The 26,363-nt window shown below is 50.7% G+C and overlaps 2 protein-coding genes across 4 annotated transcripts in view; one reads left to right on the top strand and one right to left on the bottom strand.

The window, feature by feature from the left end:
- The window catches only part of LOC112106934 (chondroadherin-like), an 11,059-nt gene extending 2,164 nt beyond the window's left edge, over positions 1-8,895 (top strand). The window contains exons 2-5 of the mRNA XM_024200418.3: positions 2,313-2,436; positions 4,627-5,072; positions 5,408-6,006; positions 7,778-8,895. Of these exons, the coding sequence (XP_024056186.2) occupies positions 4,634-5,072; positions 5,408-6,006; positions 7,778-8,650 (1,911 nt within the window). The 5' untranslated portion in view covers positions 2,313-2,436; positions 4,627-4,633 and the 3' untranslated portion in view covers positions 8,651-8,895. The remainder of the gene's footprint in view (positions 1-2,312; positions 2,437-4,626; positions 5,073-5,407; positions 6,007-7,777) is intronic.
- A 4,735-nt stretch (positions 8,896-13,630) lies between these two features.
- RANGAP1 (Ran GTPase activating protein 1) overlaps positions 13,631-26,363 on the bottom strand; it is a 28,632-nt gene continuing 15,899 nt past the window's right edge. For all 3 annotated transcript variants that reach the window (XM_024200421.3, XM_024200420.3, XM_024200419.3), the window contains 4 exons: positions 24,842-24,944; positions 22,709-22,797; positions 19,940-20,061; positions 13,631-14,616 (listed from right to left, as the gene is read on the bottom strand). In XM_024200421.3, coding sequence (XP_024056189.1) covers positions 14,547-14,616; positions 19,940-20,061; positions 22,709-22,797; positions 24,842-24,944 — 384 coding nt within the window. In that variant the 3' untranslated portion in view covers positions 13,631-14,546. The remainder of the gene's footprint in view (positions 14,617-19,939; positions 20,062-22,708; positions 22,798-24,841; positions 24,945-26,363) is intronic.

Here is a 26,363-nt window from a genome sequence, read left to right as displayed (position 1 = left end):
AAACCTAGGATATAATAGTTAACAAAGTAATCCTGTGGGCTACAGCAGTAACACAGGAGACAATAAACTCAGAACAAACACAGACTCACACCCAAAGGGTGGTGGAGAGACACATCCTGGGTCCGATCCGGTGGCCCAGTGGGAGTTTCCCGGGTAGAGGGCTACAGGATCAGGCTCCCAGGTTAAAGAGAGAAAGCGGATGGGGAGAGAGCTGCATCCTGGGGAAGAGTGAAAGAGACAACATGGAGAGGAGGAAGAGGGGATTGGTAGGCGGGAGTCATGCTCAGCAGAGGTAGATGGGGAGAAATGCTGGGGGAGGTGGGGAAGAGAGACATGCAGTGTGGAGAGGAAGAAAGTGCAGAGATTCCCACGGATGGGTAAGGTACAGAGCGATGAGAGCCAGAAGATTAGCTGGTTTAGAGCTGGCTGTGCCCTATGGGGAGAACAGTGACATCTTAGGGGCCATGAAACGCTGAGCGCCTCTTTGCACGTGGCTGTAGTGCAGGGTGGGGCCACACTCCGGTTGGCCGTGGTCTCCGTGCTTCCCTGGCCTGTGTTTCTCAGACGGACATGCTGGTCTCCTCTTCCTGGAGAGCTGCAGCAGGGTCACCAGCGCGAAATAGAAAGTGGATATTGTTTTTTCTTTTTCATCGTGTTCGCAGCCTAGCCCCTAGGAGTGAGCAAACACAGCCTCCACTACACATTAACTCCACCACCCCACTTCTGTTACCAAAACAGAAAGAGACAGCAGTGAGATTCCATGGGACAGGGCAGAACTCTACAGGTGCCCAAGCAGCAGTTACAGTATATTGAAATGGAAAGAGGGGGGTTGTTGTCCCTGCACCAGCTAAGGCGGAGGGGAGAGTTCTCCCTCTGATATAGCAGAGTGGGGTAGCTCTGCTTCTCCCTGTACTTTAACCCCAGCACCCAAGTGGCACAATCATCACTCTGGCGAAGGAGTGTCTGCAGTCAAGAACGGGGGCTTTTTTTAGGTATGATCTTTTTATTCTACACTAAATAGAACAGAACAGGAAAAGAACAAGCTGTGATGGTGGTTTGCACCATCATAAAGTCTTATGGGTTGAGGGCCTTACTGCAAAGCACAGGGCATGTATCCAATGGGGCCCGGGTCTCAGTGATGCTGGTGTGAGTCCAGAGTAACTCCACAGATGTCGGTGGCGTAACTGCAAACTTACCCTCGTGTAACGAACACCAGAATCTGGCACATGGGGCACCGCCACCGTGTTTAGGAATCTGGATGTTCTTGCTGTGCATATAACGACCCATCGGAGAGTGTGAGATGAGCATCCTAGGACATTGGTTTCCCATCGGTTCAAGCAGCTAAGTCCAGTGATGAGTAAAAGGCTGCCGGAGAGGGGAGGAGAGATGATCTCAGACACCCGTTCTTGGAGGATTATATTGCTGATGTCAAAGAGTGTTTAGTGGTGCAGGGAGAGAAGTGATTTGATCAGGAACATCATCCTGTAGTCCCCTCTAGCTCCAGTGGGTCCAGTTCAGTTTACAGCTCCAACCATGATAATGGTTCTACCAGCTCCTCCCTCAGCACTCTGGGCTCTGGGCGTTGCTCTGCTCTCCCTGACATGCCCACCAGGGCGAGGGATTCTCCCAGTCAGGACTGCTCTGCTCTAGTGGCACCGACTCTGCAGGGCCCAGCAGGGCAGAGCCTGGCGGCCGCTGGGACATGGAGCTATCCAGCTAGAAGGGGCCATGTTCCAGCAGAGACTCCCCTGACTGTAGCCACACCTTAACCAAGGAAACCGGGGCCGGGGGAGACCGCAGGGCTGCGTTTCCTGCCGGTCAGATTGCCGAGTCAGCGTTTCTCTAGAAGTCTGTTTTGTCGTGAGTGAACAAAAGGAGGAAGCCCAGGCTCTCGGCCGTTCCTGTTCGCTCCCTCGGCTTTGGGCTACACAAACTTGATTCAGGAGGAGACGGGAGAGAGTGTGTCCCCCTGCCATGGAAGAGAAAGAAAGGGAGCAAGACCAGGGCAGATAGAACGTAGAGGAAAGCAACAGAAGTAGTCAGAGAGACAGTGGGGGTCAGATCCTTTGGTGGTGTAAAGCCGTTGCCTTCAGTGCAGGAAGGCTGATTGACACCGCCTGAGTCTCCAGCCCTGGGAGCGGGAGGGAATCCAGAGGGAGAGGGAGAGGAGGAAGTAGAGGCACGTGGAAGCAGAACGGGTGAGGAGAAGAGAATAAAAGAAGGCAGAACAGCGAAAGATAAAGCTCCCAACCGTAGAGCCAATCTGACTGATAGTACTCCTCTTTCACAATGTTGTCCTGTTGCCCTGGCAGGAAGGAGAACGTTGGTATGAACTGGTGAAAATCCGTTGCCAGCCAAAGCCAGACCTGGTGATTATTCCAGACCACTTGAAGCCCTAGAAACCCTCCAAACTTTTGGAACAAAATATCATCAGAGGTGAGAAGCCTAATTCCCCGCTCTCCCAAAGTGGGAGCCCAGAGCAGTAAGTGTTGGCCACCGCGCTGATTTCTGGAATGCCCCTGGTCTGCCCAACTCTGGGCAGCAGGAATGAAATTTGAGTCTCCTCTCTGGCACAGCAGTGTCCCCTGGGAGGGCTCAGGGCAACTGGGAGTCAACCCTAGATCTTCCTCATGGCAGGGTAGAAACCAGTTCGGGCATCGGGCCTGCTCTGGGACAGGAGAGTAGGAATCAAAGCCAGGTCTGCTGCATGGCACAGCACTGATCCCTGGGGCGGTGAGGTGAGCAGCTTCTGTTCAGAACATTTCAAGAGAAAATGACAGAGGAGGAGAACGACCTGGGTGTATTGATTGATCACAGGGTGACTATGAGCCACCAATGTGATGTGGCGGAGAAAAAGGCTAATGCAGTCCTAGAATGCATCAGACGAGGTATTTCTAGTAGAGACAGGGAAGTGTTACTGCCATTATACAAGGTATTGGTGAGACCTCATCTGGAATAGTGTGTGCAGTTCTGGTCTCCCATGTTTAAGAAAGATGAATTCAAACTGGAACAGGTGCAGAGAAGGGCTACTAGGATGATCCGAGGAACAGAAAAGCTACCTTATGAGAGGAGACTCAGAGCTTGGCTTGTCTAGCCTAACCAAAAGAAGGCTGAGGGGAGATATGACTGCTCTCTATAAATACATCAGAGGGATACACACCAGGGAGGGAGAGGAGTTATTTAAGTTAAGGGCCAATGCTGGCATAAGCACAAATGGATATAAACTGGCCATCAATAAGTTTAGGCTTGAAATTAGATGGAAGTTTCTAACCATCAGAGCAGTGACGTTCTGGAACAGCCTTCTGAGGGGAGCAGTGGGGGCAAAAATCCTAACTAGCTTCAACACTGAGCTTGATAAGTGTGTGGAGGAATGGTATAATGAGACTGCCTACAATGGCATATGGCCCAGCTGCATCTGCCATTGTAAATATTCCCAACAACTGGTGATGGGACACTAGATGGGGGAGGGAGGCTCTGAGTTACTACAGAGAATTCTCTCCCAGGTGTCTGGCTGGTGGGTCTTGCCCATGTGCTCAGGGTCTAACTAATCACCATATTTGGAGTCAGGAAAGAATTTCCCCCCAGGTCAGATTGGCAGAGATCCTATGGGGTTTTTCACCTTCCTCTGCAGCATGGGGCACGGGTCACTTGCAGGTTTAAACTAGAGTAATGATGGATTCTCTGTAACGTGAAGTCTTTAAATCATGATTTGAGGACTTCAGTAACTCAGCCAGAGGTTAAGGGTCAGTCTATTACAGGAGTGGGTGGGGTGAGGTTTTGTGGCCTGCAATGTGCAGGAGGTCAGACTAGATGATCATGATGGTCCCTTCTGGCCTTAAAGTCTATGAGTCTATGACACTATAGCAGCTGCTGACACAGCACAGTGAGTCTTTAGACTGTGGCACTGGAAACATCTGGTCCTGGCCACGGTTGGAGGCAGGATACCAGACAGGATGGAGCAATGGTCTGATCTGGTTTCAGCAGTTCCTTTGTTCCTATGGGTCTGCCACATAGAAATGTAAGGCCAGAAGGGAGCTTGAGAGGTCATCTAGTGCAGCCCCCTGCGCTGAGGCAGGACCCACACAGTACATCGTCACATGCAGCTGGCAGCAGATGAGCCATGTCACTGGTTCTGAGAACTTCATTCTCTGCTAGCTCTTGATAACAGAAACTTATTGATAAAGTGACGGGAATCCAGAAATGAGGTTCTAAAATCAACGAAGGGGCTACAGGAAATGACCTACGGAAAGATTTAAAATAACAATATTCCCGTAGCTCAGCCCAAGCCGAGTGAGGTGACAAGCACGTACACTGTCAGTGGGGTAAAAACAAAGGGGCTAAGAAGAACTGTTCAGATTGATTCAAAGGTTTAGTAAACCTGGAGTGATAGGAGCATGTTGGCTGCATTATATTACATCTCCTAACAGTGAGATCTGCTGGGCTGTGGACAGTCCTCTGTGGACAGTGGGTAATTTAAGAGTCATCTGGACAAATTCCCTGGAGAATATAGCGTAGGGAAGGACAGTCTCAGGGAGGTGTGGACACAATGTGATCTATCCTGTTCCCAGCCCTTTTACAGTATGTATGAATCTGTTTCACTCGCTGCCTGGCTTGTCTTGCAAACAGAGACGCTATGTCGAGGCTCTGGATTATGGTCCTTGTTCTGCTGTGGATTCCAGTCATGGCCATCGCACAGCTCCCAGGCAATGCCCAGTGCCCTGTGAACTGCTCCTGCTTCTTCTCCCAGTGGTTTGTCCGGTGCTCCAATGCCAGCTTATCCTCTCTTCCCCCTGGCATCCCCAGTGCCACCGTGGAGCTCGACCTGCAGCACAACCAGTTCAGCACCCTCTCAGCAGGCTTCTTCCCAGAACTGGCTGAGATCAGCATCATTTACCTTGGCAGCAGTGGCATCCACCAGGTTGAGCCAGGGGCTTTTCAGGGAGTCAAGAATCTGTACCATCTCCACCTGGACAACAACCTCCTGGAGCAGGTCCCAGAGGGTGTCTTTGAGAATCTGACAAATCTGATCTTCCTGCACCTGGAGCACAACCAGATTGCTCACCTCCTGCCAGGTATTTCTGGATGGATAGGCCCCCAGCACCACTATGAGCCAGCTAACTGAGCAACAAGCATTACCAGCCCCATGCCTCTTCTCTACTAATCCCTGCCCAAGCCGTAGGTCTCCTGAAGACCCCACACTGCTGAGAGGATGGGGGCCAGAACTGCCACCAACGGGTCCTGCATGTCCATGATACAAAGTCAGCACCTCCTTCTACCCAGGGGAAAATGGGAGGGGGTAACTCAGGGCTGGGGGAGAGGAGGTGCCTCATGATCAGAGATTATTGAAGCACAGAACATTTGATATTGGCTTGACCTGGTTGGGGGTGTGTGTGTCTCTCTCTCTCAGGTGGGTTCTCTTCTCTGAAGCAGCTCAGTGTCCTGGACCTGAGTAACAACCTGCTGCTGGAGCTCTCCGACCAAGCCCTTCACGGCCTCCCGCGGCTGCGTCAGCTCTACCTGAGTGCGAACCGTATTACCAATGTGTCCAGCAAAGCCCTCCCAGGCACCCTGCGGGCCCTCAGCCTAGACGGGAACCTGCTAGCAAGCGTGCCCGCGGCCATCCGCACCTCTCCCATGCTCTCCACTCTACAGCTGAGTGGTAACCCCATCCGGAAGCTGACGTCTCTCGCCTTTGGGAGGAGGCTTCGGTCCCTAAGGCAGCTGTTCCTGGACAGCCTGGCCCTGGAGCAGATCACCAACTTGGCTTTCACCAGGCTCCGCTGGCTGGAGCTGCTGAGCCTGAGGAATAACAGCCTGGAGTCGCTTCAGCCTCTGTCCTCCCTGAAGTCACTCTCCACTCTGTATCTGACTGGGAACAAGTGGCGCTGTGACTGCAAACTGATCTGGCTCCGCACCTGGCAGAAGAAGGTGCTCCGGAAAGAACGCAGCCCTGTGGAGTGCAGCTCCCCGGGGGCGCTACAGGGACAGCTCCTGGTGGACATAGAGGTAACGGCCTGTGGTTCCAGAGTACATGAAAGTGTTGGGCTGGGGCCAGGGCGCACAGGATTTCCAGTCCAAGTCTCTCTCCCCTTCCGCCCCAAGGGCTGGGAGTGCTGTGAAGGGAGCCATTGTTCATGGCACCAGTACTTTAAAAGGGAGACGACCAGTGTAACCAATGCCCTTGCCGATCTCACGGCAGGGTGAGGCCTGGCCAGTATGTGGATGGGACCCGGACAGTTCCATACTTAAATAACTCCCACGTGCCTCGTTCTCCCGGGGAGCTGAAACTCGGTCCTTTAGCTTGAAAACACAGGCCCCTTCCGCAGAGTTGAAGATCTCTCCTGGTTGGAGCTGATAGCAGCTCCCTGACCCTCGGTGCTGTGAGATAGCCACTTTAGGGCACGGCCCCCACCGCGCTGCCAGCTGGGAGGTAGTGCTTTTTGGTGGAGGGGCTGGGGAGATCACAGGAAATCAGAAAGCAATTGGGGGGGGGGGGGTTAATAGGTAGGCCTGGCATGGCATTAATGTGTTTCAGTGGTTGGGGGAGAAGGTGCACACAGGGCGGGTTCGGCAGCTGGTGAAGGGAAGAAAGAAGCAGATGCGCACTCTATTTTCTGTGTTTTTTGTCTTCATTTCCTTCCTTTCTCCTCTGCTCAGTCCCTCTCTCTCCCCCTCCTTTTCTCTTTCCTGCTTCCCCCACCCTCCCTTGCTCTTGTGGGGACCAGCCGGGGCTGCTGGGCTAGGGTGTGGCTGCAGAGGCCATCCTGCAGTGCAGAAAGCGCTGGGTGTCAGCGCTCAGAGCAGGCCGCAGCTTATGGCAGGCTCTGGGTCCCATGTTATGTGAGGCGTGAATAAAAAATAATAAATTGTTCAAATACAAGCTCATGTTGGCTTAATGCAAAGACCAGCACAGCTCTTCCCTTCCTCTCTCTGCCACAGCCGCCTTCATCCTCTGTCACATTCACTCTCAGCCTGTCCCTCCCCTCACCCCTCTCTTTCCGTGTCCTGCTGCGATCTGTTCACCTGCAGTGCAGGGGAGGTGAACGCAGCACACAGATGCCTCTCCTTGTATCTGCCTCTGCCTGGGGGAAGCTGGGCCACAGCCGTTCAACCTGCTGTCAGCTTTCCCAGCTCAGTTGGCTGGTGGTCTCCTCGGGGGACCAGAATAGTTCACAGAAACCGGACAAAATGCCACTGGAAACTGAGCCAGTCCTGGTTCCGAGATACATGGTCACCTGAAAACAGAGCCACTCTGACATTTTTGCCCATAAAAGACCCCCGGACTGATTGTGTAAGAGGTATTAGCTTATATCAGAGAGGCAGCCGTGTTAGTCTGTATCCACAAAAACAACAAGGAGTCTGGTGGCACCTTGAAGACGAACAGATTTATTTGTTAGGCACTCCATGCATCTGAAGAAGTGGATTTTTATCCACAAAAGCTTCTGCCCAAATAAATCTGTTCATCTTTAAGGTGCTACCAGACTTCTTGTTGTTTTTGAGGTATTAGCTTGGTATCCTGGGGCAGTTCTAACCTGGGTAATTTATATCCTTCCAGTCTAACCGATCCCTCCACTACAGTTTTCACTAGATCAGGCATTCTCCACTTCCTGTCCTAAACCCCTCAAAATAATCTCCCACCCCTGTCTGGGATTGGGGTGCAGGATGGCTAGGCTGTTCCCTCTCAGAAGGAGTTATCCCTGCTGGTGCTTCATCCAGGCCCTAAAGAAATGGAAGACCTGATTCTCTCTCATGTGGGTTTTTTTTTCACCTTGCCCAGTTACAGAAGCTGACTTGCCCACCTTTTGGGACGGACTCCACCACCCTCAGCCCCTCTGAGAACACGAATACACCCACAGCCATTGCTCCACCCAGAGACATACCTCTCCCAGGGGCTGCTACCACAGCTACTGCCACAACCTCTGCTGCCCTGATCACCACGAGGAGGCTCCCCAGCTCCACCACGCGCTCAGCTACCTCCCTTCACCGTGTGCCGGAGAGGTGGGACCCATGCTTGGCCGACCACATCAGCAGCGTCAGCATCAGGACAAAGGGTGACACCTCCCTGGTGGTTTCCTGGTCTTTCTCCGGTGACCACGACCAATTTGAAGTGCGGTACACGGCCGGCCGGGATGAGCAGGTGCTGCGGGTGGTGGGAGGGTTGGCCGAGGTGACGCTCCACGATCTCCGCGGGGGGACCGAGTACAGAGTCTGCGTCATCCCCCAGAATGAGAATCTGCTGGAGTGCCAGGCCCCTGCCGTCCGGCAGTGCAAAGCAGAGCGCACTGCCGGCCTTCCTAGTGACACACAGCCCGTGCATGCCCCGCTCGGCCACAGCCACTCGGCCGTGGGTTTCGGCGTCGCTGTTGCTCTCCTAGCACTCGCAGCACTGGCCCTGGCTGTCACCTACAGACTGCGGACGCGGCCGATCCAATTCCAGCGCTACTATGATGAAGATGGGTCACCCCTTCATCGCAGGAGCAGCAACCAAGCCAAGATGACCACGGACCCAGTTGACGAGAGCATGGAGGACGAGGACCGGCACAGTTATGTGACAGCTGCCGGCCGGTGCCCAGAGGAGAAGGTAGACTGCACCGTGTCTGCCCCACCCAGGCTCACACTCACATCCACACCCACGTATGTGACTCTGTGATTGTAACTGCTTCCCGGCATCCTACGGCTGAGCAGGAATTGCCTCATGGGGTCTGCCACTCACCCAGGGACCTGACACCATAGAGCCTCGAGGAGTAAACCAGACAGTTCTGTAACCGCCCCTTATGACTGACATGGACAATAAAACGGAGCCCTAGAAAGTTGAGATGGGAAAAGCCTGTGACTTAGGGCCCTTTTTGTCCAGCCCAGTCCATGCCCGCTCCAACCAGTGCAGGGTTGTTCCCTACACAGGGAGGGTCTTGCACAGCCTCATGAATAGTTTTGAAGTGCTGGATCTCCATTGGGGTACCCAAAGCCTTTCACAGCCGGGGTGATGTAAAAAGGCAGGGTTGGTGACTGGTTTCCATGACAGGCAACCTCTACGTGGCTGAGGGGTTGCTATTTATAGCAAAGCTGGACTGGAAATCACAGGAGAACCCGTTTTTAGAGTCAATTCCCCCCCCCGGGGGGATTGTTTACAGCTTCTGCCACCCTCCACCCCCCAAAAATAGCAGCTTGCTCTCTCGCTCGCTGTTTTGGCATGTAGTTTTGCATCTGTGGGGATAGGAGTGGGGGTGGGGTGGACATAAGAAGGACCCAGAGAAGGGGAAAGGCAGAAACGATGTTTGCAGCTCAAGTTTGACCAGAGTGGAGGCCTAGTGAAGGCCAGGAGGGAGCTGCAGGAGCGGAGAAGGAATTTGCACCAGTCCTGCCTAGCCCATGTGAAAGGCGGGGGAGGAGAGTTGGGTGCTACGCGATGGGGGAAGCGAAGAAAGAATTGAGTTTCTGGTGCAGTACAGGGTTCAGGTCAGTCGGTGCGTCTAGAACCCTGACATCATGGAGGATGTGAATTCCCAGCCCAACAAGCCGTTCAAAGCTAACAGTCACTGTCCTTTGCTGGTAGCATTTAACCTTCCCGCCCACCCACCCCTGCCGCTGTCTTGGTGCAGGTTTTTGAACATTCTGTTTTATCCAAAATAAAGGTGGGGAGGCTTCCAAGCTAAAACAAAACATCTTATTTTCCATTCTATGCTTTGAAGGATGCCCATTACCTGGGGCAAAGGCGAGGTTCCCCAAGACCTCTCGCTCCCTCAGCATGAATGCCTTCTTTCAACCAAGGCATCTTCCTAAAACTGTTGGAGGGGCGTGCAGAACACTGGAAAAAACTGACCTTGCTCTGCTCTCCTCTCTGCCAGGGCTGTCTGCACCCCTCTTCCTGACCACTGGGCATTGGCCTGGCCCACACATTTCATTCTCACTCTGGAACAGCATTTGAGCCTCTTCCGGACTCCATGCCACTTCTGATTGCATTGGATTTGCCCCAGCCCATGAGGTGTAGGAGGCTGTGGAATAATCTCCCAAGCCAAGTGGCGAAGGCCTTTATAGCACATTCCATTTCCAAAGCACCTAAGCAACATTCTTCCTTCCTCCCACCCACCTGCTCTGCGTCACTATTTGACAAATGGGGAAAATGAGGCGGACGGTGAGTGGCTTGCTCAGTGCCACAAAGCAATTGAGCATAGCACTCTGAAACTGTGTGGGGCAGACAGACAAGATGTCAGATTATTTCATCTTTACTCTATTAATCTAGAAACAAACAGGACAAAACCCTCATCATTCATCTCCCCTTTGTCTATGTGCAAAGTCCTGGTCTTTTTCTACTCGCCACTCCCTCCTCCTTTTAGAAAGAAGTGATGTATCACCCACCTGGGCTCCTGGAGAGCACTGTGGCCTAAATGGTACACCTCTGCCTTCCCTCCATGGCACACTCTGTTTGCTGGACTAATAAAGCACACGGTAAAACCGTTTCATGCAGCTGTGTTGCTCTTCTGTTGTTAGATGAGCTAGTTGCAAGAACAGCTGGTTAGACAGAGTTTGGAGCTGGCGAGGGGACACACACACTCTCTACTCCAGGGCACCAGTTGGGGGCCAGCCCAGCATTGGTAGTGCCCAAAAAGCACGACTGAATGAGACTCAGCCAGCAGCCTCCGGGGAGTGGGTGGCCCTAAGAAGGACCATGGGAGTCAGATCAATGGTCCATTGAGCCCAGTATCCTGTCTTCTGACAGTGGGTGGTGCCAGTTGCTTTGGAAGGAGTGAACAGACCAGGACAATTTATCATCCGTTGTTGTCCAGTCCCAGCATCTAGCAGTCAGAGGTTTAGGGCCACCGTGAGCATGGAGTCGAGTCCCTGCCCATCTTGGCTCATAGGTTCATGGACGCTAGGTCTGTCAATGGCTATCTAGTTTTTTTGAACCTGGTTATACTTTTGCCTTTCACAACATCCCTTAACGAGTGCCACAGGTTGACTGTGCGTTGTGAGAAGAAGTACTTTTTTGTTTGTTTGAAACCTGCTGCCACCATTGGGTGACCCCTGGTTCGTGTGTTATGTGAAGGGGTAAATAACACTTTCTCCACCCCAGCCATGATTTTATAGACCTCTATCATATCCTCACGCAGTCTTTTTTCCAGGCTGAAAAGTCCCTGTCTTTTTAATCTCTCCTCTTATGGAAGCTGTTCCATACCAGCCTCTGTTCGTGAGATGCTTTTAAGCATCTTGAAAGCTTGCCTCTCTCACTAACCGAAGCTGGGCCAATAAAAGCTATGACCTCACCCACCTTGTCTTTCTAAGATCCTGGGACTGGCTACAACACTGCATTCAATAGTCAGTTGCCTGTCTTCATATGCTGTAATTGAATGGGCCTTTTGCATTTGTTTCTCAGTTCCTGCCTGCACATTATCAACTACTAGCCTCTGCTCTTTACTAGGATATACTAGAGTATCCATTTTAACAACTCCTCCCCCAAGGAATGTGGCTGTCCAAACCATCAGCTCTGCCACACCTGTCAGCTTCCCCCAGCCCTTAATTTAAAAACTCCTCTCCGATGTTAATTTTGCATGCCAGCAATATGGTGCCATTCGCGTTTAGCTGGAGCCCAGCCTTCCAGTGTAGGAAGATGCTGCTCCAATGGACAGGTAGCCATGTTCAAATAAACCTGTGCCAACAGCCTGTCAGTCTTAGCCGCAGGCCATGGAGGCTGAACTTCCCTATACCTGGACCCAGCCTGAGGCTCACTGGCAGGGGAAGCAACATGTGGGAAACTCCTAGTGCCTTAGCTTCTCTGTGACAATACCAGGCACCTCCCCTCAGGCTGCCTCAAGCTGCGGGAGGACAGACCGCTTGCAGGGAGATGTAACAGCTCTAGTCTAGTAGGAAATAAAGATCATTCAATTTCTCACTCTCCCCTAGTGCGCTTGACACCGAGAGCCCAAATATATTGACCTACAGGCCCCACTGCCAGACACCTGTGGTTTCTGAGGCTCACTGCAGGGGGATGGGTGGGTTTAATGGGGTGAGAGAGGCGAGGCTTACGCTGGGTGGGGTTTAGTTTGCAGGCACAAGTCCAGGTTGTACTATTTTTTTATAATCTGTACATGGACCTATAGGCCCATTTTACATACACGCAGCCTCGTCTCCTCTCCTCCCCCATCTCCCCATGGAGCTGGTACAAGAAACGCTGGCTTCACTACCAGGAAGTGCACTTTCCTCATGGCATTAAGTGCCTTAAGGCCAGGGTGAGGGAGGGGGCAGAGCTATTACAGGAAGCCCAGAGCCACACCTGGGTGGTGAAGACACATGCCAGGCACTCCCATCTGAGAAACCTTAACCCACAGCAAGGGTCTAGCAAGCCTCCCGCAGACACACACACCCCCTTGCCCCAGTGGCTGTCTTGAACAGGACTACAGCATGCGGGGACTTCAACACAGAAAGTGGGTGTGGCTAGAGGCCTCAGGAAAGCCACACCCCCTCTGCATGGTTCAGGTTGCTCAAGTGTGCCCCACCCCCTTGCTTACCAGCCTGCTGGCAGAGGTGCATCACAGCCCAGTTACTTCCTGGGTTTAGTTCTCCCCACGGTCAGAGTAGGCCCAGCGTGCCAAGGGCGACTAGCAACGGTCCACCACTGTAGTGCTTCCTCCACCCAGGGCTATGACTAACCATTCCCTAAAGCACCTAGCAAGAGCTGGCTCGCATCCCATCTGCAGCATCCCGCAGCCATCGGCCCTGTGGTTCCCACAAGGTGCTGCTGACTCCACCATGCTGCTAGAGTCCCAAGCTGAAGGCACGCGTTTGGCAGTGCCTGGAAACCAACCACACCCTTTGCAACAGCAGCAGGCAGCGTTTCACCCAAGAGCGTTGGCTCTGCCTTGTGCAGATGGCACAGGACGTTGGCTCCCGCAGGAACTGGCGCAGGAAGAGAGCTCACTCACCCCTAGGTGCATAGGGCACCTCAAGCTGTACTATAAACATGAACTGGAGCAAGGTAGGAGCACACATCAGCCAGGGGTGAGATGCTACCACCGGTGGTGCTGGTCACACACACCAGCTCACTGGACTAGGGCAGCTCCAATCAAGGCCACACCCCATGCAGCAGCATGGCAGGGACAGCCAGCAAGAGTGAGCTGGGGTAAGAGTGACCACTTTGCCCCCATGAAGCCTGTGCAGGGCAGAAAGGATGGAGTCCCTGCCCCTCCCCCAAAACTGCATGCGCGAACACTGGGCTTTCCTACACGCTAGGTTCAGCCTCTGCCCTTGGCAGAATGTGCTGCTCATCAGCAATCACGTTACAGCTGCTTCTCCCTCAGAGGCAACTGTGTTTTTAAGGCCAAGCTGGGCCCTTATCAGCTGTGCTAGAAGTGGAGGGGCTCCTTGGCCCCCTTTCCACAGCAAAGATTTCTGACAAAACTCCCAGAACTGCACTACCATAATAAGGTAGCAGGGAAGCAGGTTGGAGAATGAGCTGAGGGGCACCTTAAACTAGGACATCTCCTGTCCTTTACTACCCCACATGAACCAGGAACCCATCCCTGCCCTTCCCCCAGACTTCCATGTGCGTATGTAGGGGCAGGTGGGGTGACAAGCAACAGGAAAAATTCAGACTGGCAGGGGCATTTGTGGGTGTAGAGCCCTCACCCATATTTTAACATGCTTAGAGACCCTCAGCTAATTCTTGGCACTGAAGCTGCTAAGTTTCCAGTGCCCAGCCCTGAGATGCTCTGCCGGCAAAGTATTCCAGCCCCCAAATGCCATTCCCTTTCTTTCTTTACTGCTCCCCTGGGCCTGAGTGCTGAACATGGACCCCCCTACCGGATTCAATTGATTCTACTCATTTCTAAACCAAGCCTATTTTAATGGGGAAATGGGGGTGGGGGAATGCAGGCTATGGCAGTATCACAATGAACAGGCAAAGACCACCGGGGCCAGCCCTACCCGAGGGAGCTCCACTCTAGCATAGCAGGGGGTTAGCAGATTAAAATACCGATAGGCCTCTCCCAGTTAGATTAGGAATACAAGAGCAGGGGGGAAGCATCCCCCTCTCCCAAGCCTGAGGCAGCTGAGCAATCCGATAACCCTGGAGAAGCAACACCACTGCTGCAAGTTCCAGATGCGTGGCTCAGGGCAGCACGAGATGGAAGCCACAGCACCATGCAAAAGCCCTGCTTGATTCAGCTGCTGCTACTGCTTCAGAGAAAGCCCATGTCCAGCACCCTCTGCAAGACAGTAGCTTGGGCACAACCCCTTCCAGCAGTGTTGAGTTTAATGGGGCCCTCTTTCCAATGCATGGACAGCCCCAGGAGGACTAGTTCTGGCACAACTGCCTGCGCTGGAGCCCAGGGAGTGCGCTTTGGAAGTGGGGCCTTCAATTAAAAAAAATGGAAAAACAAAGTAAAAAATATCAGCAGGATTCCTCCGAGTTTGTTAAAGCAGAAGGAAAGACGGACATCCCCGTGAGACAGACAGCATGTTTCCATGGGCGCTGACATCCTCTCCTGCCAGCTGGCTAAGAGCTCTCGCTGATAAAAGTCCTATGAAAGGGAAGGAGCAGAGCTGCGCTTCTACTACAGCTGGTGGAGGGTTTGCAGCAGCATGTGGCGGGCAAAGGAGCAGGAATCCAAAGCACGGTTGGGTCTGGAGAGAGGAGAGAAGAGAAAAAGTTCATTTAAAAGCTGCCCCCTGACTGCACTTTGACTCACTGAATGCCAGCTCTCCATGGGTTAAGGGGCTCAGTACGGTGCCAGGAACTCAAGAGCCAGCCAGCTGCAGTATCTACCTGCAAGGGACTTCATTCTTACTCAGAGACAGGGTCGGCCGAGGTATAGGAATCGCTGCACTGAATCAGCCTATTGCTCCGTCTAGTCCTGAATCCCACATCAGACAGTGGCCAACGCTAGCTGGTTCAGAGGAAAATACCCCCCCACCACTGCAGTGCATTGTGTCACACTGTATTAAACAAGTGATCTACTTGTGCCCTGAAGCATGAGGATTGATTGGCCCTGCAATGGTTCTTCTAGTGTAACTACAGCTATACTGTGCTTCCTCAGCTCTCATCCTTTCCTGAAACTTACCAAGCCAGCTGGCCTCTGTTACTACTGTACAGAGCGTAAGGGTAGAGGTTGCTACAGTTACAGCTGTGATAGGTTTCCCCTTTTCACAGGCTCATCCTTTGAACACATTCACTGCTTAGGCTGAAACTTTTCATGCTTTGTGCCCACCCCAAGGTGATGTTTCCTGAAGAACTTGAATCCAATACCACCAAGGAAAAACATTCTGACCAGCTTCCCCCCCCCAATGACAGAACAGCAACATGTGCGGTGCTCCGTCTGAGGGAGAAGTGGGTTTCAAATGAAGCCGGAAACATTGAAATATGGGACTGAGCAGTATTTCTTTGTTGCTAAGCTGTTAGCTGTGCACTTTACGGTATTTGCTGAGAGACAGGACCCCGTATGCGCTGCAGTCCAATGGACCAAATTCTGCAGCACTGTTAATGGATTGAATCTCCATGCCCTACCCTTCATTCCCATCCTTCCTGCCCCCAACTGGTTCATTGCTGAAGATGCACACTGATGGCCAATTCATTACATGACTTTGGATGATGGAGTTTTCACCAGGTTCTCCAGCCAGCCCAGCTCTGCAGGCCTCAGCTATGATGTTATGTGTGGGGCTTAACTTGGAATCTCCTTTCCAGGCCTTGTGCATGAGAGAAAGAGGGGAGCTTGAACTAGTGAAGTGAACTGTATCCGAGTTCCCTGAACCTCTGCTGCACTAGCCTGCACTTCTAAGGCTCCCCCTTCTCCTCAGCTGGATTCTACCTCGGGCTCTCTGCAGCCCGGCTCTATAGAATAGCGAAGGGAGCATGCACTGTACATTATCAGTTTCCCCTTGTGGGGAAAGGAGCTGAGAGAGGCAGCCGCAGGCAAACCTCAGCAGAGCAGGGACACAAAACAAAATGGTGGAGGCCTGTCTGCAGCCAGCTAATGAATTCTGCAGCATCTGTGGGAGGTGGGGAATCGGAAATTCCAGGCAGAGAACCAGCCCTAAGCACCCCCATCTGAGATGATCAGGGCCACTGCATTCAGGCCCTTTGCAGAGTCAGATGGGTATCACTTACACTCACATTTTTTTTTTTTTGTTGAGGTTCTCTTACTCAACAATCGTAAGGCTAGAAACAATTTAAAAGGAAAAATTCTGTCACACTGAGTGAGTTCTGTGGCCAATTCCTCGCCCCCAGAGTCCAGAGGGCCCTGGCTATGGGCATATATAACTTCTCCTACTGAGCGGTAATGGAGCTTGGAGACACAGTAAGCGACAGCTGCTTTGACTGAAGCAGCTCACAAGAACTTTGTAGCTCCACAAGCCCATTACAGAGGAGCTGATAGTCTAACAAGGCCAGGAGAGCTGCTGGAGTGGCTGGATTATTGTACCATGGAAGCTCAGGCCAATGAGCTGAAGGGTCTGACTAGATTCCCAAGGGAAGCTGACCAAGGCTGTTACCTGAGCACTCCAATGAGCAAAAGTTGGCTCTGTAGTGAGCTGGACCAGTCCGTTTGTTTTGGACAAGAACAGGACAAGCTCCTCAGCATCTGAGCTCCAGGCAAACAAGGGACACAGGTGACCTTGGATTACCAAGAGCTTTGGTGAAGCCCTTTGGACACACAAGGTTTGACTGCAGGAGCAGCTGAAGGAACATAGCAAATCACTAGAGAACCCTGCAAAGCTTTCAGCTGCATAGCTCGCGATTCCCTCTAACACCCACAGCCGGGGAGTGAGGTGTTACGGCAGAGAGAGCAAGCCCTGAAGCAGCAAATGTTGCCTTGGGCTTGTCGCACATCCCCCACCCCGTATTACTGCCCCCCATAGACTAGCGTTGGGAAGGAAGTTCTCATTTGGACAATGGCATGGCTTAACTGCTTGACTCTGCAGCTTCGGTACTAGCTTGTTTTTTCCTTTTGCTCTCACCATATGTTAAGACATTTCCTTTGCAAAAGTCACTGGGCTATTTTATGATTTGACACTATATCACTGTAAGACACACACATTCCTCCCTCTAGCTTCTCCTCCTCCCCTCGCCGCCACCGCCTCTCCCCCCAGCAAAACTAGACTTCTCTGCTTCCCTATTCTTAAGCAAAGTTGTGATGAAATACTGCTACAGCCGCAGTCAGGAGTTTTGCCACTGACATCAATAAGGCCACGTTTTCACTCTGGAAGCGCTACCTATCTACACCATGCCTGTCACTGAGGTACCCAAACATCTAGATCAGTAGTTCTCAACCTGCAGCCCACTTACAGCCCTGTCAGCACACAGCTGCGGCCCATGTGAGATCCTCAGGGCCATACAGGTAGCATGTATATAGTGTGGATGTGGCCACATAATACGGAGAGAGGAATTTTCCTCCAGGGTAGATTGGCAGTGGCCCTGGAGGTTTTTCGCCTTCCTCCGCAGCATAGGGCAGGGGTCGCAAGCTGGAAGATTCTCTGCGACTTGAAGTCTTTAGATCACGATCTGGAGACTTCAACAGCAGAGTTAAGGGAAAGTGGAGGGGTCAGCTTTTGTGGCCTGCATCATGCGGGGGGTCAGACTAGATGACCATATTGGTCCCTTCTGACCTTAAAGTCTATGAGTCTATGAGAGCTGCATATGCGGCCCACAAAGGTAAATCGGTGGAGAACCACTGATCTAAATGCAGCAAAATCATGGCTGCCACCGTGTTTAATGCGCTATGGGCACAGCTCAGAGAGCAACACGTAGGGTTAATTGCTGGCCCAGAGCCTAAGAGAGGGGTGTACACACATCCAGGGCAGAGTGTGCTGTGAATGAACTTCTCAGTGTACGCAGCCACTGGACACTCTCAGGTCAGAGGTTATGCTGGAGGAAGAGCTCGTTAATGGTGCACCTGACTCCACAGCAGATCACTAGAAGTGAATGTTATAAGTAGTCTTCAGCGTGGCCCATCGTCCAGATCAGTTTTACTTAGACATGTTTTTGTCACAGGCAGTAGCACACGGCTTGAAGGTCTGGGATGGGAACGCCTCTCCCTTGAACATTTCGTTTATATAGTGCAGACAGGTCCAGTGATCTGGGGGCTTGGGGACAGCACAATTCCTGCTCTTCTTTACTTGGGGAGGGGCTGCTTCAGAGCCAGCAAGGTGGTGAGCGGGGCTACAGGTCAGGCTCTGGGAGAAGGAAAGAGCGCTAACAGACAGGACTGCTATGGCAGCTTGTTTATTACATCCTGCCCCCCTTCAGCAGGAACTACTACCAGCCCCATTTCCTCATCCTTCCTTTGCGGACTGCAACAACAGTGCACAGCATGTTTGCAGGAGAGATGTGAATAGCTCGCATAGTCTCTCCCCTTTAGGTTAGGAATCAGGAACTCGAATTCTAGCCCCCCCCCCAATCTGCAAAACCGCTACAGGTGCCAGGTCTGATCATCCTTTGGCAGCTTCGTATCCAGCTACCTCTGCAGCTATAGCCATACTGTCCTTTGCATGTGGAACAAGCCCCTGAACTGGCCCTGCAAGGCCAGCCATCTCCACCTTCACATCTCTGCTGTGACGGCTAGAAGGCAGCCAGTTAACTATCAGCCCTTCCATTTAGCTATTAAGTAAGGCCAGCTATATATAAGTGTGCACGACTTACAAAGGGCTGGGGAGAGGGACACAACTTTTAAGCCAGTGTCTTTCTTTGTATTTGTATGGTGCCCAGCACAATGGGATCCTCATCTTCATGACAGCCTCTGAGTATTTTAGGAATACATGGAATAAATACTGTACCTGACCAATTTTAGCTTTACGCCTGCCCCACGTTTCAGCTTGGTTATGGAACTTATTTAAAAAGGTGTCCACTGTTCAGTGCAGACTGAACATGATATAATCAGGTTAAGAAACCCAACAAACTCCCTGACATGGATCCTAACTGTGTGTTGATTTGGCAAGTCACAGCCTTTCGGACTCAGTTTCCCCCTCCATTAGTGAAGAGACGGATACCAACACTTATCTATAGCAACGGAGTGCGTGGGGACTCACTGGTTTGGTTTTTCTAAGTGCTATACAAACATTAAGTTTCCACTGTGCTTCCATGGTTGACTTGTTGGGGGTGGGCGGGGGAGAGAGAGAATAGCTCTGGAGACCAATGCCCTATCAATCTGTAACTTTGCCCCAGGGCTAAATTTAAGACTTTCCCTTTTAATGATTTTAAACAACATTTGCATAAGTATTAGAAGGAAACTGTTAAAACTGACACTCTAAGAAGCACTGCCTTATCTGTGTTATAAGAAATATTTTAGTATTAAAAAGAGAATTTAAAAAAAGGAACAAGGCTTAAAATTTTCACTATTCATGATCTTTACTTTCTGGCGTTCTCTCCAAAGATAATTAACAGACTTGTCAATTTTGTTTTCATTTCCCAGCTCTCATGCCCTGTCACAACAGGGCAGTGTTCATTTGCAGATGCAATGCATGGGAATTCAAGAAGTTTCCACTGGAACTTGAAGTCATGAAAACTTTAATATTAATCTTGGATGTTACTTTTGTAATGGCCAAGATATACATTTGGGGCTAAATCTAATTCAGCAGCGTCCTTTTAACTCATTAAACTTGTGACTGGAAATTAGATCCTAGTCTTCCTTTGGGCTAAGACACTGCTACGGTCACTTGATATCACTATTCATTAACTTGCCTGCCTCTGCATAAACGCCAGTTTTAAGACCACCTTTAGAAAGTCAGTTTCCCAGTTCATTCCCCACGATCAGTGCTTTTTACCTTGTAAGCTTTGAATGTTGGACTAAGCAAGATGTGAACAGCTTAAAGGAAAGCTGTTCCTATTTTTATTCTAGAACCCCCGCCCACCGGAGGCTCGAAGGGAAGAGTATGTATTTTTCTTTTTAACTCAACCATATGCAGAAGTGTCTAACTTCCTGTAGAACAGGATTGCTTGACAAGGTGCAATACTCACTTTGTCACGAAGGCCAGGAGAACTGGGGCCAGGGATTTGGGGAAATAATCCTGCTGGACCATATGGTTCAGGGTCATCAGAGGGCCATAGAGGCTTGGGACAGCCTTGATCTTCTCTTCACTCTGCCAGATGGGGATGAGGAAGGACAGAAAAATCAGGCACATAGTAACTGCCACACCAAACGCAGTCATCACTCCATCTAATCCAGTATGCTGTCTGACTGGCCGACCCCTGATGCCTTTAAAGGCAAGCGACCCTCCATAGCGCAATGCACGCAAAAAGAGGCTCAGCTTCCCTAGTAAGTCATGGAAAGGACTAGTTCTGGAGATCATCTTAGTTTACATCATGACAGATGCTATGGTTATTCACACAACTATCTAATTCTTTGCTGGAATTAGCCTTTCCCTCGGCAGCAGGAGGGAGAGCTGGCCCCTGTGTTATACACATTGGGTTATTTAGGAGATGAGCAATCAACCTGAAGGGAAATGTCTCCACCACAGGCATCAGGAAGACTCCAGTTTGTTTCAATTAGGGCTTGACAGTCTTGTGAGGTGCAAGCAATTTAGACAGTGCACATGCATGTTTCTTCTAGACCTTCCTCTGCACAGACACCCTGTCAGGACCCTCCCTCCAGCTGAGAAGGAAGCCTACAGTTCCTGCTAGATCCAAAGGGGCAGTTATTCCCTCCTGTAGGCCCCTCTCTCACCCAAGCATGCTGTTTCCAGTCACTCCCAGAATGGATTCCAAGTTTAAGCCAGAAGGAACCATTAGCTCTCCTAGTCCAACAACCCATTTATCACAGGCCACAGAATTTCACCCAGTAGCCCCTGGATGGAGCCCAATAACTTGTGTTTGGCTAAAGCATGTCTCCCAGAAAGGCCAAGGGTCTTGATCGGAAGACACCAAGAGATGGAGTATCCACCACTTCCCTTGGGAGTTTGACCTAATGGATAATCACCCTCACTGTTAAATTCAAACTAGAAACAAGCACACTGTCTAACTTCCAGCCACTGGTTCCTGTTATACTTCTCGTCACTGAATTTAAGAGTCCCTCCATGTCCAGCGTTTTCTCCCTATCAAGGTACTTGTACGTGAATCAAGTCTCCTCTCAGTCTTCTTTTTGATAAGCTAGGATTGAGCTCTTCAAGTTGCTCAATATAAAACACTTTCTCCAGCCCTTGAATCATTTGTGGTTCTTTTCTGCACCCTCTCCAACTTTTAACACCCTTTTTAAAATGCTGACACCAGAAGCGTATGCCGTATTCCACTGACGGTCTCACCAGTGCTGTATACGCAAGTCAAGTCACCTCCCTACCTCCACTCTAGCCCTTTTTGCCACAGCATTGCACTGGGAGCTCATGTTGAGTTGCTTGTCCACCACAACTCCTATATCCTGTTCAGAATCACTGCTTTCCAGGATGCCCTGCATCCCCTGTTCCTGAATGGATCCCTTTGCATTAGGTTACGCTGAAAGTGTGTTTTGTTCGTACGACCCTAGCTATTGCTTCAAGTCTAGAGTGAAAAAGAAGTATGGAAACAGCCTCCCTCTCCACCCCAAACCTGAGCCATAGATGCACATGGATCACAATCAACAACTGGTCAGCCAAGAAAGGACTTGACTGTTGGCACTGCTCCCCCAATCAATTCTCTACTTTGAAGCCCCGCCCCAAGAAAGTTCTACCCTCCAATTCATCTCAGCATCTCCACAGTGATTGCAATCTGAGGCAGGATGGGAAAGAAAAAACCCTGTCCACAGAGCAGAGGACTAGAGAACTAGACCGGGCCTCATGTGAGTGGGGGACCGAGGAAGAGAGAACAGAGTAGAACATCCAAAGGAAGTGTCTTAGTCCCTAACCCATGTCACAGCTGTGCATTTCCCCAGGTTCAGAGTCATCACGGAGAACCCCAGAAAGCCACATGATCGAAAAGATGATGCGAGTTTTGTGGCTTTAGGGTATTCCAAGTATTTCTGCTGATTTTTCCAGACTTTATTTTCAGAGGTTTCTAGTCCTTGAGGCTCCGAGATGCTTCAGACTGATCTATGACGACAGAACAGCCAGACCACTGAAGCACTACTCTGAGCTTGCCGATGGAGACAACTCCAATCCCCCTTCGGCTCAGCTCATGCTGTAGCCTACGTGCAGGTTCCAATGCGGTTAGCTAACTTGCAACTGATTCTCAAAAAGAATAATCCTGCTAACAGGTTTTACTGTATTCTGTGCAGCCACAAACTGGACGCTCCAGGCATTAGCAAGGACACTGGATAGAATGAAACTGAAAGTTTCAGTCGGATGTCTTTCATTTATTCTTGCTGTGGTCCTTTTAAAAGAGAAGATGTGACTAAGTGGCCCTTTTGGATACCAGGGTGAAGAATAGATATTCATGAGGCTACACCCAGGAGTCTGACAACCGGTAACTCCTAACTCTATAAAAGCTTTGTCCAGCAGCATCCCAGTTTGTCTGTATGACCCTTCCTGCCTTATAGAGATATCTGATCTTGAATATACAAGCTAGACCAAGTAGAACAGAATTGGGAACAGCTAATCCATGCCCTCCACCCAAATATAATCCCACTCTGGAATTTGTTATCCCTGCAGTTTTCTATTGTCCCTAGGCATTGGGCATACATAGGAGTCTTACTGTTGCCATGGAGACAGGAACATGATTACCCACAATCCAGCAAGCCTTAGCTTTTAACCAGAAATGTAATCAGAACTCAGCCCAGCTCACCCATCACAGCCCACTTTTAACTCCCTCCTGCCCTCTCACCTTGAGCAGGCCCATGTGGATCAGCAGGCTGGTGATGAATGCATCAGAATTAAACGTGGCAGAAGTGAAGGCTTTTCTCATCAAGGCATCTAGAGAAAGAAATAAATGTGTAAAGCTGAAGAGCACCATGAGATACTGTGGTGACTATTGTTCATTTCACTATTGGATTCAATTACATTCCGCTTATCTGAAGCTGCCTCAATCTCCAGTCTACTGCACTGGAACGCCACACAGACAGGGGGCTCAGTGCAGAATTTAGGTCAAGTTTGCCATTGAGTACACGAGGCCTTGACTATAATCAGCTGTTAGATGGGCGGTGGGAGGCCACACCCCTTTATATACCCTGTTTGTCTCTGGTGCCAGAGGTTACTGCAGGCCACCAGTGAGTGCTGGGAGTTGAAAGAGATGAGGCAGAGAGAAAGCCAAGAAGTCACATGGAGTCCAGTCTTTAGTATGGGGGCTGCATAAAGGCCTAGAGAAGAACTATGGCTGAGGCCAAGAAGTGTTAATTGACCTCAGCCAGAGACAATGCAAGGAATGGAAGACCTGGATGCGTTTGGGTAGCACACAGCCTCGCTCTCACTGTGATGGGTTTGACAATTTGGCTGTGAGCTGGTCTCACCGGCCTTTAAAATGACAAAAGCAACAGGCTCCCATGGGACTGTCATCCGCTGGGTGTGCATTTGGTTTGGTTTCCAGCGAGGAGGTCTGTGGTTTTCAGAGTTCCTCAAGATCAGCCACTTGTGGCTCTGGCTCTCGCCCCACTTGTTAACTTAAGGAAAGCAGGGTGGCTGCGGTACCCCGTCAGACATTATCGATGTTTCCCTCAGGAAGGGTCAGCCCTCCTTCAACACACAGATGCCTCACCCTGAAACCACCATCTCTTGACACTGCAGCAATTGCCAGATATGACCTGAACTTGCTAGGGAAGCCGAAGAGTATTCAGTTCCAGGTGCATGTGGACACTAGTCACACCGTGGGTGCCAGTCACCCACAGGAGCAGAGGCAGAGATTAGCAGAGCCATGCGTGATCTCCTGCTGACCTCAGAGGAAGCTCAGCTGGCCATTTTGGTCATGCTGAACCTTGCAACAGCCTTTGATACAATCAATCACAGATTGTTGCCTCAGTGACAAGGGACATTATTGGTGTGCACAGAACAGCCCTTTAGTGGTTTCTGTCCTGCCTACCCACTAGGAGTCTGTTAATGGCAATAGCTAGTTGTGTAAATGAGTATAAGAGACTTTAAAGGGATGCCAGATGGGAGGGGCCAAATCCTGAACCCCGCACACAGCTCCAATAAGCAGACTGCACGTAGGTGAATACGGCTACTGGGGATTTCGGGAAGAAAGGATGGAGAATTCATCCTCCTCAACCCCGGGGCAGTACACCGAGCACCTTCACATACCTTTTGCAGCCACAACAGCAGCCTCAGGGCTATGGAAGCATCCACACTTCCACAGGAGGGTTTTGCTCAGTGGATTCACACAGTCCATAGGCCACACCCCACCCAAATCTCTCCTCTACTATTTTGTGCACCAGTGCTGTGCTCCACGGCATACAAAGGGTACATGGTCCCCCCGCACTGCCTCTGTGCCCTACCCCACACCTTTCCAGTCCCAGTCCTTCTGGAAAGAGACGATAGATCTAAAACAGTTACTAGTAAAGAGAACACCAAATGGGTGCGCTCTATTTACACTGTCCCCAGATACAGGAATAGAGGGAGCACTTTCTATTTACAGTATCATTAATCTGTGGAACTCACTGACAGGATATTGAGGCCAAAACAAAACCAAAACAAAAAACCTAATAAATCCCATCTCCCCCACCAAAAAATGCCAGGAAGAGTAACACTCACAGCCATACTAATTAAGCTACAAGGGATATTGATTGTCATACTTTGGGGGCATAAACTGATCTGTTGAGGTTTCATACCCTCACTCCCCCCAAAACAGCACTACACAATCTGGCACACTATTGAGACAGAACAGTCTTCCTCTGGCTGCCATGGGAGACCGAACTACCACAAAATGGCATGGTCCAGGGAGGCCAACCCTGGGATCTCTTTAGAAGCCACAGGTGCAAGTTAGGCTCCTTCAGCCCACACCTTTGCATGGAGACACTGACTGCATCACCTGTTGTTTCATGCACTGCTGTTTTCACTGTGGTTTCATCTTTGAACACAGAAGAGATCTTCAGGAGAGCTGTAACCACCTTCTCCATGTCAGATGTGTCTGTCTGTAAGAGACAAAAAGCAGGAGCCATTAAGTGCATGGCAGAGTGAGGGCAGAAGAGACACGATTGCTACAGAAGCAACAATGAGCAGTGCAACAATTGCCTCCAACTGGCTGGACATGACAGGAACTGTCATGGCTGTATCAGGATGCTCGTGGAGGCATAAGCCATGCCATGAAATGCAGCTGCTGTGCTGGCACCATATCTGCTTCATAGACATGCAGCTTCAAGTTCTCATAGACTCATAGACTTTAAGGTCAGAAGGGACCAATATGGTCATCTAGTCTGACCCCCTGCATGATGCAGGCCACAAAAGCTGACCCCCCACTTCCCCTTAGCTCTGCTGTTGAAGTCTCCAGATCGTGATCTAAAGACTTCAAGTCGCAGAGAATCTTCCAGCTTGCGACCCCTGCCCTATGCTGCGGAGGAAGGCGAAAAACCTCCAGGGCCACTGCCAATCTACCCTGGAGGAAAATTCCTTCCCGACCCCAAATATGGCGATCAGCAGAACCCCGAGCATACAGGCAAGATTCTCTAGCCAGACCCTCATTTTACCAGCGATGGCCGTTATTGCCTAATTGATTAGAATCACGTAATCCCATCAAACCATTCCCTCCATAAACTTATCTAGCCTAATCTTGAAGCCAGAGAGGTCTTTCGCCCCCACCGTTTCCCTCGGAAGGCTGTTCCAAAATTTCACCCCTCTGACGGTTAGAAACCTTCGTCTAATTTCAAGCCTAAATTTCCCCACGGCCAGTTTATATCCATTCGTTCTCGTGTCCACATTAGCACTGAGCTGAAATAATTCCTCTCCCTCCCTGGTATTTATCCCTTTGATATATTTAAAGAGAGCAATCATATCCCCCCTCAGCCTTCTTTTGGTTAGGCTAAACAAACCAAGCTCCTCGAGTCTCCTTTCATAGGAAAGGTTTTCCATTCCTCGGATCATCCTAGTTGCCCTTCTCTGTACCCGTTCCAGTTTCAGTTCATCCCTTTTAAACATAGGAGACCAGAACTGCACACAGTACTCCAAATGAGGTCTCACCAGCGCCTTGTATAACGGAAGCAGCACCTCCCTGTCCCTACTAGAAATACCTCGCCTTATGCATCCCAAGATCGCATTAGCTTTTTCCACAGCCACGTCGCATTGCCGACTCATAGTCATCCTGCGATCAACCAGGACTCCGAGGTCCTTCTCCTCCTCAGTCACTTCTAACCTATGCGTCCCTAGCTTATAACTGAAATTCTTATTAGTCATCCCTAAATGCATCACCTTACACTTCTCACTATTAAATCTCATCCTATTACTAATACTCCAATTTACAAGGTCATCCAAGTCTCCCTGCAGAATATCCCGATCCTTCTCCGAGTTGGCAATGCCTCCCAACTTTGTGTCATCCGCAAACTTTATCAACCCACTCC

Source organism: Terrapene carolina, unplaced genomic scaffold, assembly GCF_002925995.2.
Source record: "Terrapene carolina triunguis isolate 2854851 unplaced genomic scaffold, T_m_triunguis-2.0 Scaffold247, whole genome shotgun sequence".
Classification (NCBI taxonomy): domain Eukaryota; kingdom Metazoa; phylum Chordata; order Testudines; family Emydidae; genus Terrapene; species Terrapene triunguis.
This window is presented reverse-complemented; position numbering and strand designations above follow the sequence as displayed.